The 14408-nt window shown below is 46.3% G+C and overlaps 1 protein-coding gene across 4 annotated transcripts in view; it reads right to left on the minus strand.

Moving 5' to 3' along the window:
* LOC102971018 (zinc finger protein 227) overlaps positions 1-14118 on the minus strand; it is a 45363-nt gene extending 31245 nt beyond the window's left edge. The window contains exons 1-7 of one of the 4 annotated variants that reach the window (XM_042968343.1): positions 14030-14118; positions 13796-13907; positions 13231-13278; positions 7652-7708; positions 6428-6554; positions 5492-5584; positions 91-2292 (exon numbers count right to left, since the gene is read on the minus strand). In XM_042968343.1, coding sequence (XP_042824277.1) covers positions 107-2292; positions 5492-5584; positions 6428-6554; positions 7652-7666 — 2421 coding nt within the window. In that variant the 5' untranslated portion in view covers positions 7667-7708; positions 13231-13278; positions 13796-13907; positions 14030-14118 and the 3' untranslated portion in view covers positions 91-106. Of the gene's footprint in view, positions 1-90; positions 2293-5491; positions 5585-6427; positions 6555-7651; positions 7709-13230; positions 13279-13611; positions 13771-13795; positions 13968-14029 lie in introns of those variants that run through there. The other 3 variants (XM_015539499.2, XM_015539494.2, XM_015539495.2) reach the window with 3 other exon arrangements.
* Positions 14119-14408: the final 290 nt, after the last annotated feature.

Genomic DNA, 14408 nt, shown 5'->3' on the forward strand with positions numbered 1-14408 from the left:
ATATGTTAAGCTGGGGCTGAACACGGACTTTAGTGAAACAAACAAGTTCTTTTGAACTTCATGATTGGAAGAATTCACGGGACACTGGGGTTTTCTTTTTAAAACATCATTTTATGCAACTATTTTCCTGTGTAGATTCTCTGCTGTTCTTACCACTCCTACTGCTTTTATAAGATTTATCACCGGCGTGGATTCTGTGATGAATGGTAAGGTTGGATCGCCAGCTGAAGCTCTTACCACAGGTCTCACACTTGTAAGGTTTCTCCCCCGTGTGAACTCTCTGATGAGACTGTAGCTGTGACGAGCGGCTGAAGACCTTGCCGCACACATCACATTTGTACGGTTTCTCTCCGGTGTGGACGCTCTGATGCAGCTGAAGACTCGAGGCCTGACTGAAGTGCTTCCCACACTCCCCACACTTGTAGGGTTTCTCTCCCGTGTGGACCCTCTGATGCATGTCCAGATTCAAGCTCCACTTGAAGCCCTTCCCACACTCCTCACACTTGTACGGCTTTTCTCCAGTGTGCACTTTCTGGTGGGCTTGCAGGTGTGAACTGCGACCAAAGCTCTTCCCGCACTCCGCACACTTGAAAGGTTTCTCTCCGCTGTGGACTCTCTGATGAGCCAGAAGATTCGAGGCCTGCCTGAATACCTTCCCACACTCCTCGCAGTTATACGGTTTCTCTCCAGTGTGGATTCTGCAGTGAATTTTGAGATCTGCTCTACGACTGAATCCCTTCCCACACTCTTCACATTTGTGTGGCTTCTCTCCGGTGTGGATCAGCTGGTGAATCTGAAGTCGGGAACTCTGATTGAAGCCCTGCCCGCATTCCTCACACTTGTAAGGTTTCTCCACGCTGTGGGCCTTCAGATGGATTTGAAGATATGAACTCTGACTGAAGCCCTTCCCACATACCTCACATTTGTAGGGTTTCTCCCCTGTGTGGACTACCAGATGAACTTGATAATGGGAGTTCCTCCTGAAGCTCTTCCCACACTCATTGCATTTGTATGGTTTTTCTCCCGTATGGACTCTCTGGTGGGCTTGAAGATTTGAACTCAGAGTAAAGCCTTTACCACACACGTTACATATGTAGGATTTCTCTCCAGTGTGGACTCCCTGATGGGCCTGGAGACTTGAAGGCCGACTAAAGCCTTTACCACATTCCTCACATTTGTAGGGCTTTTCTCCTGTGTGGACCCTCTGATGAATGTATAGATTTGAGCTACAAATGAAGCCCTTCCCACACTCCTCACATTTGTATGGTTTCTCTCCTGTATGGACTCTCTGATGGGATTGAAGATGTGAATTCCGACTGAAGCTTTTACCACACGCATCACATCTGAATGGTTTCTCCCCAGTGTGGACCCTCTGATGGTCCTGCAGATGAGAGGCCTGACTGAAGGCCCTCCCACACTCCTCACAACTGTAAGGTTTTTCTCCTGTGTGGACTTTGCAATGAACAGTAAGTGCTGATCTACGACCAAAGGCTTTCCCACAGTCCTCACATCTGAATGGCTTGTCTACAGTGTGGACATTCCGATGGGTTTGCGGAAGTGAGTTCTGACCGAATCCCTTGCCGCACTCACCACACGTATAGCCTTTCTGTCCCACGTGAACTCTCTGATGAATACGAAGAACTGAGCTATAACGGAAGCCTTTCCCACACTCACTACATGTATGAGGCTTCACCTTTGAGTGTAACTGTTTATGAAGATCAAAGGTGGAGAGGTCACTGAAGGTTTTTTCACATTCATTACATCGGTAAGGTTTCTGTCCTGTGTGAATCACACTATCCTGGTTCAATGCTGAAACCTTCACGCCGTCTTTCTCATAATCATCGTGGCAATAAGATTTGTCACTTCTGTGTATTCCATGATTAAGGGGATGGGAAATCCAACCGATCGCGTCAACATCTCGTTTACACCGACACAGATGATTTTTCATGGACGTTTGCTGATATCTGTTCTGATAACTCTGTGACTCAGTCAAAGACGTTTTCCTCCAAGAGTCCTGGACTCTCAGAATTGGAAACTCTGAGTTTTCAGTACCACCGGGACCAGCCACTTTACAATTTAGCATACAGTTCTCATCTTCAGAAATTTGAATAGACAGTCCCGCTCCAAGCTGGCAGGGGGAATCACCCTGCTTGTGAAACTGAGGACTATTTCTCATGGAGTTCTGCCATCTGGTTAGGTCACTTGCGATGTGTTGCCAGATTTGCCAGCAGGAAAGCTCTTCACGTGGTCTTCTGTCTTGAAGAGTCCTCAGCTCACTTTGACTGTTCCCTCCTATAGGGACAGAATTCAGACATGAGGACAAGTGAAAGCACTGTTCAGGGTCAAGATTTCACACTTAGGACACAGTACAAGACTTTACTGAACCTCAGGATGGTCCGGCTTATCTTTTTCACCACGTATGAAATACTCTGGCTTATATACTGATAGAAACCAAGAGGTAGTCCATTAAACTCCCAACCGCTTAGCATCAATGAAGCCTACTTGAAACAAAATTACTGCCATCTGACATACCATTTAAATCATGTCAGAAATGACATGTCTTTCCCACCACAATGCATGATCAGTAAGGACAAGCGTGTTGCAGTGTTGACAGCTTTTGACAGTGCGTCGCAGTTAGCAGGCACTCGAGAAGCGCATGCACAGATGAATCCCAGTTTGAGGTCTGAGATGATGATGATGATGATGACGACGATGATGATAAGAATTAGAATTATAAATCCCAGTTTAAGTGTGAACAGGACAGAGGAGCCAAAGAACTTTTACAAGTATTTGAAGTAAGAAATGAAAGGGCACCTGGGCGGCTCAGTCGGGTGAGTGTCCGACTTCGGCTCAGGTCATGATCTCATGGTTTTTGAGTTCAAGCCCTGCATCAGGCTCTTTGCTGACAGCTCAGAGCCTGGAGTCTGCTTTGGATTCTGAGTCTCCCTCTCTCTCTGCCCCTCCCCTGCTCACACTCTTGTCTCTGTTTCTCTCTCTCAAAAATAAATAAACATTAAAATAAAAAAAATTGAAATAAGGGGTACCTGGGTGGCTCAGTCGGTTAAGCAACCGACTTTGGCTCGGGTCATGATTTCACGTTTGTGGGTTCGAGCCCCACCTCAGGCTCTCTGCAGACAGTGCGGAGCCCGGACCCTGCTTTGGATTCCGTGTCTCCCTCTCTCTCCGCCCCCGCCCCCCGCTTGTGCTCTTTTTCTCTTTCAAAAATAAACATTTAAAAAAATTTTTGAGGGGCGCCTGGGTGGCTCAGTTGGTTAAGTGTCCAACTTCAGCTCAGGTCATGATCTCACGGTTTGTGGGTTCGAGCCCCACATCAGGCTCTGTGCTGACAGCTCAGAGCCTGGAGCCTGCTTCAGATTCTGTGTCTCCCCCTCTCTCTCTGCTCCTCCCCTGCTTATGCTCTTTCTGTCTCTCAAAAATAAATTAATGTTTAAATAAATAATAAAAATTAAAAAACATAAAAATAAAACATTTTTTGAAATAAGAAAAGGACAGGTAAATACAGATTACTAAGAAAAGTGAAAGGCGGCACCAGAGGCAGCAGTACACCAAGGGGGTACTGAGGAGAAAATCAAAGGTGCTAAAGAAAGAAAAGCATGAAGACTTACGCACTAGATCCTTCTGAGACTTTTGTATTATCTAAAATTTTTTTTAATGTTTTTATTTTTTGAGAGAGAGAGAGAGAGAGAGAGAGAGGGGGAGAGCGCACGCGCATGAGCAGGGGAGGAGCAGAGAGAGGGGGAGACACAGAATCCGAAGCAGGCTCCAGGCTCCGAGCTGTCAGCACAGAGCCCGACGCAGGGCTCAAACTCACCAGCCGTGAGATCAGGGACGACCTGAGCCGAAGACGGACACCTAACTCACTGAGCCACCCAGGCGCCCCTGTACTATCTCTCTAAATATACCCTAATCACCCTCCCCACACTACTCTGCCAAGTAAGAATCAAATTTAGAGGCCAGGGACGAATGCCGACTCTTTGAAGACAGCGTGGAAAAATTGTGGATATAGATCCATTGGTCTTCAACAAGAACAATTTTCAAAGTGAAGAATGGTTTCTTAGTGAGCTGGGAAATCAATTCCATAGCTTACAATATTTAGAAGAAACAGATCAGAAACGAATAGAGAATCATCGCAAGCAATAAAGGTGTCATTATACGAAACGCCTTCAAAAGTCATACATTTAAATACACAAACACAATGTCTGAGGTAACAACGTTAAGATCCACTTCTTATTATACCTGTGGATTTTGGAAGCAGCAAATGGGATGCAGTTGGGCAAATCTTTTAAGGGAAAGGCTAACTCACAAGCTTGCTATTTTCTGAGACCTTTCATTCTATGATACGAGAGACACGGAAACTGAATATTTTCCCTTCTATGGAGGAGCTGCCTAACTGGACAGAAGAATCCACAATTAAAAAAACAATTCCTCCCCAAATGAATATGCTCTGCTACTAATGGAAAGTCACAGGAAAAGAATGTTATTCAGTTTGGTTATAATGACAGTGCTGCAGGTTCTGTATAGGTTTCTGTACAAGTTGGTGCGGGTCAATTTGTACAGAAAGGCAAACACACACATGCACACGCACGTATACCAGGGGCACCAGAAACATCGGAATTAGGTCAGGAATTCATTTAAAGACAAAAACTGGTTTGCAATATCCCCTATTCACGTGGATCTGTTCACCACCTATCAGCTATCTCCATTGAAGGCAGGTTTCCCTCTACGGGAACTCATTCATTTATTCAACAAATATTTACAGATCCCCTGCCATGTACCAGGACTGTTCTAAGCACTAAGGATAGTGAACAAGAAACAGAAAAATCCCCCCACTTTTAAAAATTACACTACAGTGAGGAGAGAAAGGTAATAAGCAATGAACAAAAATATATGTGAGGTGAGGTCAAGGGCTCAGACACAGAATAAAGCAGGGCACAGAGAGTAGAGAGGGGAAGGCATTTTCGACAGGGTGGTCAGAGCCCAAACATGATATTAAAACTGAGTGACCCAAAAGAAGGAGAGAAGGGGCCTGAAGGATTGGAGGTGGAAGGGTATTCCAGGCAGAGAGGAGAACGAGTGAAGGGCTCTGAGGCAGAAGCTTCCTTTGCGGGTCTGGGGAACGGCAGAGCGGACGCTGTAGGCAGAAAAGATGGGGCAAGAGGGAGGACGGATGTATTCGGAAAGGCAGTGGGGGATGAACGGCAGACCACAGAGGACGTTCCGGAGGCTGTTGTCAGTGGTTCTCATTCTACGTAAACGAAGCCATAAGAGAATTCTGAACAGAAGACTAGCCTCACCTGGCCTGAAGTTACAAAGGATCACTCTGGCTGCTACTTGAAGAACAGACTGTAGGAGGAGTCACACAATCCAGGAAAGAGCTGTGGCAACTGGACACGGACAACAGCACAGGGGTGGCGAGAAACAACAAGGATGGTCAGGAAACTGTCAGAACTCACACGTGCTTGGTTCTTACCCACATTTCTCTCCATCTGGGCCGTGGTCTTCATCGACCAAAGCTTCTCTTCTCTTTCTATACGCCATTTATCTTGTTTCAAGGATTGGTGTCCTAAGAACATGCAAAGTCACGAGTTAGAACGAACACATGAGAGGGGCGCCTGGGTGGCTCAGTCAGTTAAACGGCCAACTTCGGCTCAGGTCATGATCTCACAGTTCATGAGTTCGGGCCCCGCATCGGGCTCAGCGCTGACAGCCTGGAGCCTGCTTCAGATTCTGTGTGTGTCTCTCTCTGCCCTCCCCCCACTCTTGCTCTGTCTCTCTCTCTCAAAAATAAATAAGCGTTAAAAAAAAATTAAAAACAAAGAACGAACACACGAGGGCTAAAATTTACTGGAAACTTTTTGAGTTCCAACTGCATATTCGAGGTATCGAAAGCTGTGTTTTTCCAACCTGTTTTAAATCATGACCCCAAAGCTAAATACATAGCATTTATTTCATGACCCAAATGCATACCTAAAGATATGTACTGTTGAAACAACGTTTGAATGCTCTATTTCTGACCAATGTCCGTGTTCACTAAATCCCTCCCACTGGCCCTCACACACTCCTGCACTCAGCCAGTTTTTGCTGCAATGCGTCCTCAGAAGCTGATATCCTCTACCTTATTTATTTCATTCAAAGTTGCTCACAGACCTCAATAAATCAGTTTAATAATGCATTAATGGGATAGGAGTGAAATCTGAAATCGAATAGGCAAAGCGTAGCAGTATACATAGTCCATTTATAGTTCTTTACCAAACCCAAATAAAGAAGACCTGAAAGATCCCGTTCACAAAGACCAGAGACATCCTATGTCCCGTAGGAAATGGAAAAGTTCACTCCCCAAACTCAGAGAACCATCTCAAGAGCCCCCAAAGGTCACAAAGATACTCCAGAGGGGGGCTGTCCTCACCCACGGAGACCAGGTTCCTGAAGTTTTCTAACATCACATCCTGGTACAGCTTCCTCTGGGCAGAGTCCAGCAGTCCCAGCTCCTCCTCCGTGAAGGCCACTGCCACATCCCTGAAGGTCACTGCCTCCTACGACAAACACACACGACCTCCATCGTACACCCGATGTCCACTGCGAGAGGTGGGAAGGATGGGGGGGGGGGGGGAGGTTGCTCTGGCCCCTGAGCAATGTGTAGGTTTCCCAGCGCCGCTCCTACCCTACCAGTGCCACACGCGGATTTCCCGCAGCCTTGTCCCAAGTGCTGCCATGAGGGGCACCTGGGCGGCTCAGTCGGTTACGCATTCGACTTGATTTCAGCTCACTCACGGCGTTTTGGGTTCGAGCCCTGCATCAGGCTCTGCACGGACAACGCGGAACCTGCTTGGGATTCTCCCTCTCTCTCTGCCCCTAGCCCGCTCACACTCTCTCAAAATAAATACAGAACCTTAAAAAAAAAAGGAAGTGTTCCTATGGAAAGGAAAGCTTGTCTATTCACCCGGCCCTCTCAGTGAACACTATAAAAAGCAAACTCCCTAGGATTTGAATCGCTGCATCCTATACTAAAAAGGTTTTACTTTTTAACTAACGTTGGCAATTACCCCAGAAACATTTAACAGTTTAGCCGCAGGAGTGTTTGATGGCACCTGCCGTCCCACTGAGGTGGGATCAGGTGAGGAGTAGCATTCTATGTGGAAATAACCCAAAGGGCATGCCAGGTCCCTGGATGAAACACTCTCTCCTCCTGTACCTGTCTTCACTTGAACACCACACTCTGCCTCCAGATCCCTGGTTTTCTTGTGTGAACTTAAGCAGGTACCTTTTTCCTAACCCCTTTTCTTTATATTTAAAATGAAGATGGGGATGCCTGGGTGGCTCAGTCAGTTAAGCGTCCTACTCTTGATTTCGATTTTGGCTCAGGTCACGATCTCGTGGTTTGCGAATTTGAGCCCCACATGGGGCTCTGTGCTGACCGCGCTGAGCCTGGAGCCTGCTTCGGATTCTGTGTCTCCCTCACTCTCTGCCCCTCTCCCGCTAGCTCCGACTCACTCTCTCAAAAATAAATAAATGTTAAAAAAAATTTTTTTAACAAATTTAAAAGACAAAAACTAAAGAGAGAAGAACTTATGTCCAGCCTTGGAGGACTAAAAGGACATTTTTAACAGCAAAAAAGGCAAGCCGTACTCACCTTGAACAAGCTCATTTTCTCGTTCCTTCTGGAGAAACAGAATCCTAGGAAGACAGACTGAGAAAGGAGAAAGAAGTCAGTGGCAATCAGTCAGGTACGTCACTAACCTAGGGGACGGCTCACTGTGAATCAGTAAGGGCACTCCTTCCTCGGCACGACGCAGGTGAACAAGCTTCACAAGCAGAATGAGACAGGTATACCAGATACGCGTCCTCTATCCCTTCCATAGTTCAAGGAACACCTGCCCAACCACAAAAATGGCTCCACCACAGTGCCCCTGCAGCTTCCGCTGTAGGAATTCTTATCCCGGGTATGATCTAAATTGAGACCGCACCAGTAAGAGCTGGCTCTGGAGTCAGTGTGCATGGGCTGAAATCCCGGCTAGGCTATTCAGTAGCAGTGTCATCTTGGGCAGATCATTAACGTCTCTCTGCCTCGGTTTTGTCATGTGCAAGTGGGGGAGAATAACGCTACCAACGTCCTGGGACCACGGAAGAGGTGGAAAGCTCCCAGAGCCCTGCCAGTTCCTTATTTCTTTGCAAATGCAGGGACACATTCTGCAGAATAAGACTCTATAGTTTAGATTCTCTCTACCGAGAGAATATCGTTAAAATACACAGAGATCAAAGGTTGTCGCTCTGTCGGGTGAGAGTCTTATTAACTGCTCCACATCTCCGGTTGTCTTCCTAATAATTTGGAACCTCAATGACAATATTTAGAGAGACATGGCCAACTTTTTATAAAAGTTACAAAAATAAGTGAAGTTTCTTTCTTTTTTTCTTAATGTTTATTATTTATTTTTGAAAGAGAGAGAGAGAGAGAGTCTGGGCAGAGAGAGAGGGAGGCAGAATCCAAAACAGCCTCCAGGCTCCGAGCTGTCAGGACACAGCCTGAAGCAGGGCTGGATCTCACGGATCGTGAGATCGTGACCTGAGCCGAAGTCAGATGCTTAACCCACTGAACCACCCAGGCACCCCAAGTGAAGTTTCTTTTTAAGCAGGAAGTGCACTTTTGACAAGTATGCATGGAGATAAAGAAAACTAATAAAACCCAAGCTTCTACAACAAAAAATAGGTTGACAGTCCTGACCTAATTTAAATAAAAAAGACAGACATCTGAGTTGTAACCATACTGTTACAAATAAAGGAATGTATAAGAAATAAATAGGTAGGAAGAAAAAGTTCCCCCTCTGGCAGAAGGCAAGGTAAAAAAAAGTAGAATGAAAGAAAGATAGAAAATTATCAATGGATGCCAAAAAATGGTGAAAGTTTGGGAATAAATAAATAAAATATTAACTGCAAAAGGGAAAACAGGAACCTGGCAGACACCTTACCCAAGAAAACAAATTTGACACCAGCAGTTGGGTCAAACCAACAAACTGACAGGTGCCTCCCGTGATGCACCAAGAAGGTGGCCTTACCACTGACTTCTGTAGCATCCCTGTTGCTAACGTACAGCCTGAATCAAATCATAAACAAATATCAGATAAACCAAAAAAGAGGGACATTCTACAAAATAATTTGCCAATATTCTTCAAGAATACCATCATCTAAATTACATAAATGAAGTCTGAGGAATTATTCTATCTTTTTGTTTTAGGTAACCTTTAAAAAATTTTTTTAAACGTTTAATGTTTATTTTAATGTTTAATGGGGTAGGGGGGAAGCAGAGACACAGGCAAAGAGAAAATCCGAAGCAGGCTCTAGGCTCCAAGCTGTCAGCACAGAGCCCGACGCGGGGTTTGAACTCACGGACTGTGACATCATGACCTGACTCGAAGTCGGACGCTTACCCAACTAGCCACCCAGGTGCCCCGAGGTTTTTAAAAATTTTTTTTTTTTAATGTTTATTTTTGAGAGAGAGAGAGACAGCATGTGAGCAGGGGAGGAGAAGAGAGAGAGGGAGACACAGGATCTGAAGCAAGGTGCAGGCTCTGAGCTGTCAGTACAGAGCCTGACGCGGGGCATGAACCCACGAACCAAGAGATCATGACCTGAGCCGACGTCAGACACTCAACTGACCGAGCCACCCAAGGCGCCCCAAGTTTTAAGTAATCTTTATATCCAACAAGGGGCTCAAACTCATAACCCCAAAATCTGGAGTTGCATGCTCTACAGACTGAGCAAGCCAGGCGCCCCAGAATCATTCTAGAATAAAGACTAATAAAACAAAAACTAAGTTCAACGCATATCACAGGACTGAACCCTGAACTAGAAAAAGGAAATTGCTCTCAAAGACTTTCTTGGAAGAACTGAAAAAAACTGAAATTTGTACTGTGGATTAGATAACAGTACATTATCATCATAATTAATTCCATATTGATCAGTCTATAGCTCGCTCTCAAATGGTTCAGCAAAAAAACATAACAATATACAAGTATGATAAAGCTGTGAAAGAGAAAAAAAAAGCGGGGGGGGCTTGAAAGCTAACAGCAGCAAACAGCTAGAGCTTGGTGTTTGCCACCGATCAGTGAGAATCTGACAGGGCCACTCAGTGATCATGATCAACAGGAAGAGGACAGGACACAGGACGCCTGGGTGGCTCAGTCAGTTAAGCGTCCAACTTTGGCTCAGGTCATGATCTCATGGTCCAGGAGTTCAAACCCTGCGTTGGGCTCTGTGCTGACAGCTCGGAGCCTGGAGCCTGCTTCAGATCCTTTGATTCCTCTGCCCCTCCCCTGCTCGTGCTCTCTCACTCTCAAAAATAAATAAACATTTAAAAAAAAATTTTTTTTTAAAGGATGAGACACTTTGTAACACAGACACAAAGACATTCTTTGTTGTAGCCCACCCCCAGCTAACGTGAGTGACTAGTTTATTAATAGTGACAACTGCAGTCTCATTTTGTTTCTCCCATCTACTAGACAAAAATTATTACAACATTCAGTCATCAAATTGCTTCTGCTTCCTGACAGCATCCAAACCAGATCAAACTCTCACTGCTTAAAACTCCCCAACTCAGTTTACACAAGGCAGAAACCCTGTAAGCAGCCCCACTTAACAGCCTCTTACCAAGACACCCTGGGTGTGGGGGCTTCCTTGCTTCCCACAAGCTGAAACCAACCTAATGCTTTGATTACAGAGACGTCCCTGGTGGTTTGGGGCTGACACTCACTGACAGAGCAAATAGGCAAAATATAAGTTAGTAACTGATGAATCTGATGAAGATATGAGACTTCGTTATGCTATTTTTGCAACTTTTCTAGAAGTCTGAAGGTACATAAAAAGAAAAAGTGAGGGGTGCCTGGGTGGCGTAGTCGGTTAAGTGTCCTTGCAGACTCTTGATTTCAGCTCAGGTCGTGATCTTGCGGTCCCTGAGTTCAAGCCCCGCATCGGGCTCTGTCTGCACTGGCAGTGTGAAGCCTGCTTGGGATTCCCTCTCTTTCTCTCTCCCTCTCTCTGCCCTTCCCCGGCTCTATCTCTCTAAAAAATAAATAAACATTTAAAAAACATACTAAAAAAAAAAAGTGAAAGAAAATAGGAAATAGTCATAGCTATAAGAACAGTAATGGGGCTCCTGGGTGGCTCAGTCGGTTAAGCATCCGACTTCAGCTCAGGTCACGATCTCACGGTCCGTGAGTTCGAGCCCCGCGTCGGGCTCTGTGCTGATACCTCAGAGCCTGGCGCCTGCTTCGGATTCTGTGTCTCCCTCTCTCTGCCCCTCCCCCACCCACGCTCTGTGTCTCAAAGATAAACATTAAAAAAAAAAAAAAGAATAGTAATAATAGCAGTAGTTCTGATAAAGGTGACTATCGCAAAAATATCTTATGTTAACAGTAACTACTAGCTGATCTTCAAACTTCCGGAAGAATTTCTCTATTACAAAAGATGGCAACAAATTCACTCCCCAAAGTACACACATCCTCCAGTCCCCTCCAGTTTGACTCTACACTTGCCAGCTGCCTTCTGCTCAAGTCAATACACTGCAAGCACACACGACAGCTGACAAGAATGAGTCGGGGGGGGGGGGGGAGGGAGGGGGAGAAATCACTGGACTGAGCGGGGCTATGGTGCACCCAGCTCAGTTTTATCTGTGACCTCCAGCAAGGTCCATTTTCCAGGTCTCAGCTTCCAGACAAGAGCCTTTTCCTGAGCTTCTGGAATTTTCACGTGCACAGGAATCTCCCCAGAATCTTGCTGGAATGCAGATTCCTGGGTCCCATGGGCAGAAAGTTTAAATAAAAGGTCTCGGAAGGGGCTCAAGGATGAGCATTTCTACCCAAGTGATGCCAAGGCCACTGCTCTGTGGGCCACAGTTTCAGGAGCACGGCAGTATCCCATCTGGCCCAAAGAAAGCAACCTCCACTAAACACAAATATACATAGAGCAACCAGACAGGCTAAAATGTTGTTGTTGTTACTGTTACATTCCAAGGTTATGGGTAGTTAACATTTGTATTTATATGCATTTCTGTATTTTCCATAATGATTAGGTTACTTCTATGATATAAGTATTATTTAGGGGCGACTGGGCGGCTCAGTTGGTTAAGTGTTTGACTTTGGCTCAGGTCATGATCTCACAGTTCGTGAGTTCGAGCTCCACATCAGGCTCTGTGCTGACGGTGCAGAGCCTGCTTGGGATTTTCTCTCTCTCTTCTCTCTCTCTCTCTCTGCCCCTCCCCAACTTGTGCTTGCTCTCTCTCTCAGATACATAAACTTTTAAAAATTAAAAAATATGTATATTATTTAAAACAAATGACACAGACCAAAAATCTACTTTAGAGATTTCGGACACCGAGGTGGCTCAGTAGGTTAAGCATCAGATTCTTGGTTTCAGCTCAGGTCATGATCTCATGGTTTGTGGGATCAAGCCCTAAGCTGGGCTCGGAGCTGAAAGCAGGGAGCCTGCTTGGGATTCTCTCTCCCTCTCCCCCTCCCCCACCTGCGCGCACGCACTCTCAAAATAAATACACTTAAAAAACGGTTTAAAAAAATATAAGAAATTCTTAGAATACCCTAAACCTTGCTCTCAAGGTCCCTGCAGTCAAGTCCCAAAATGTTTTCACAATGATTCTAGCCAGTTCCTTATGCTCAAGGAGAATATATCAAAGAGATTCATGAACTCAGGTGATGGCTTCAGAATGTCCCGCTCTGCCTCCTACTACCTGGATGCCCATGGACAAATGGGCTATGTTCTCCACCTCAGTCTCTCATCTTTAAAGCAGGAAAAACATGGGGGCACCTAGGTCCGTGAAGCATTTGACTTTGGCTCAGGTCATCATACCCAGGGTTCGTGGGTTCGAGCCCCGTGTCAGGCTCTGTGCTGACAGCTCAGAGCCTAGATAGAGCCTGCTTCGGATTCTGTGTCTCCCTCTCTCTCTGCCCCTCTTCCTGCTCCTGCTCTGTCTCTCTCAAAAGTAAATTAAAAATATTAAAAAAAAATTTTTTTTAAGTAGGAAAAACAGCAGTACTTCAAAGAGCCATTGTGTGAGGGGGGAATGTGTTCATCTGTGTAAAGCTTTTAGAACGGAACTCTGCAACGAAGGCTCAGTTGTAATCATCACCCATGCCCAAGTGCGTGTCCCACACTTTCTCCAGTTTAGGTGACTATCTTGGTAGAAGAATGGCAAGTCCTACTCACGTGGGGCTCTGTTGCCTCCTCCCTGCAGTGCTTGTTGAGAAGTCAGGGCTGGGGAAGGAAAGGAGGTTGTGAAATACCAGTATTCTTTCCATTCCCAATAAATCACATTCCCCGGTATCAACTAGAAGCAACCCTCTCCTTCCAAAAAAAGGTCAGGAGTCCAGGACAATTCAGCATCCTGGGCTCGCAGAGTCTGAGAAACGGGAGCTTCTCGGATAATTACAGTAGTATTAATAACCACAACCCTCCCGCCAGGTAGTTTTAAATCTTTTGCTTGTACTCTCTTGGTTTTCTCCCCACGGCACTGTATTAGGAAGGTATTACTTTTACTCCCCTTTTACAAAACAGCAAACCAAGACATAGAGGGATTAAGTAACTCACCCAATGCGATACCGCATGAAGAGGGGGTGGTCGTAGGTGGGGAGCCAGGACACAGGTGCAGAGAGCCCGGGAGACCCTCTAACCCGGGGAAGCACAACCAGAACCCGCCCCATCCCGGGCACTTCCCCAACGCGAAGAAGCTCCGCCCAGGAAAACGCAAATCACACCCCCTCGACCATCTAACCTCCGTTTTTAGCCGCTGCTCCTCTTTCTCTCCCAATGAAAGGCTGGTGGCTGCTGGCCCCGGGGGCGTTCCGGGGAAGTTTGAACGGGTCGTGAACAGCGGACCCGAAACCCTACAATCAGAGAAAAGATGGCTGCTACGGCGTCCTCCTGGGGCGGAAATGCCTGCGGTCACCGGAGCTCCTGGACTACACTTCCCAGAATTCACCAGCACCACCGTATTGAATGGAAGTACCTGCGACTACTCGGAGTTCCTGGACTACACTTCCCAGAATGCCGCAGGGAAAAACCTTTACAGCCCAGGCTTACAGTCGCTGCGGAGTGCGAGACTATACGGAGGTCGGGACCGCAGGGGCCAAGCTGCGTCGCGCTGCGGCTACGGTGACAACAAGGCTCTCCAGACTACCCTTCGCCTAAGGTCGGAGCGGAAAACAGACAAAGCCACGCCCCTGATGCGGAAGTGCTCGACTATTCTATTTCACTTCCAGGGATCCCTGCGAGGGTCTCCTGCAGTTGCCTTGCCATTTTAGCACGTCATCTCAGCACTTAGAAGAGTGTAGATTCTGTTCACGAAAAGCCGAGAAGCTAAGTAGCACTTTCGATATGCTCAAGGG

The sequence above is a fragment of the Panthera tigris genome, chromosome E2, assembly GCF_018350195.1.
Source record: "Panthera tigris isolate Pti1 chromosome E2, P.tigris_Pti1_mat1.1, whole genome shotgun sequence".
NCBI lineage: Eukaryota > Metazoa > Chordata > Mammalia > Carnivora > Felidae > Panthera > Panthera tigris.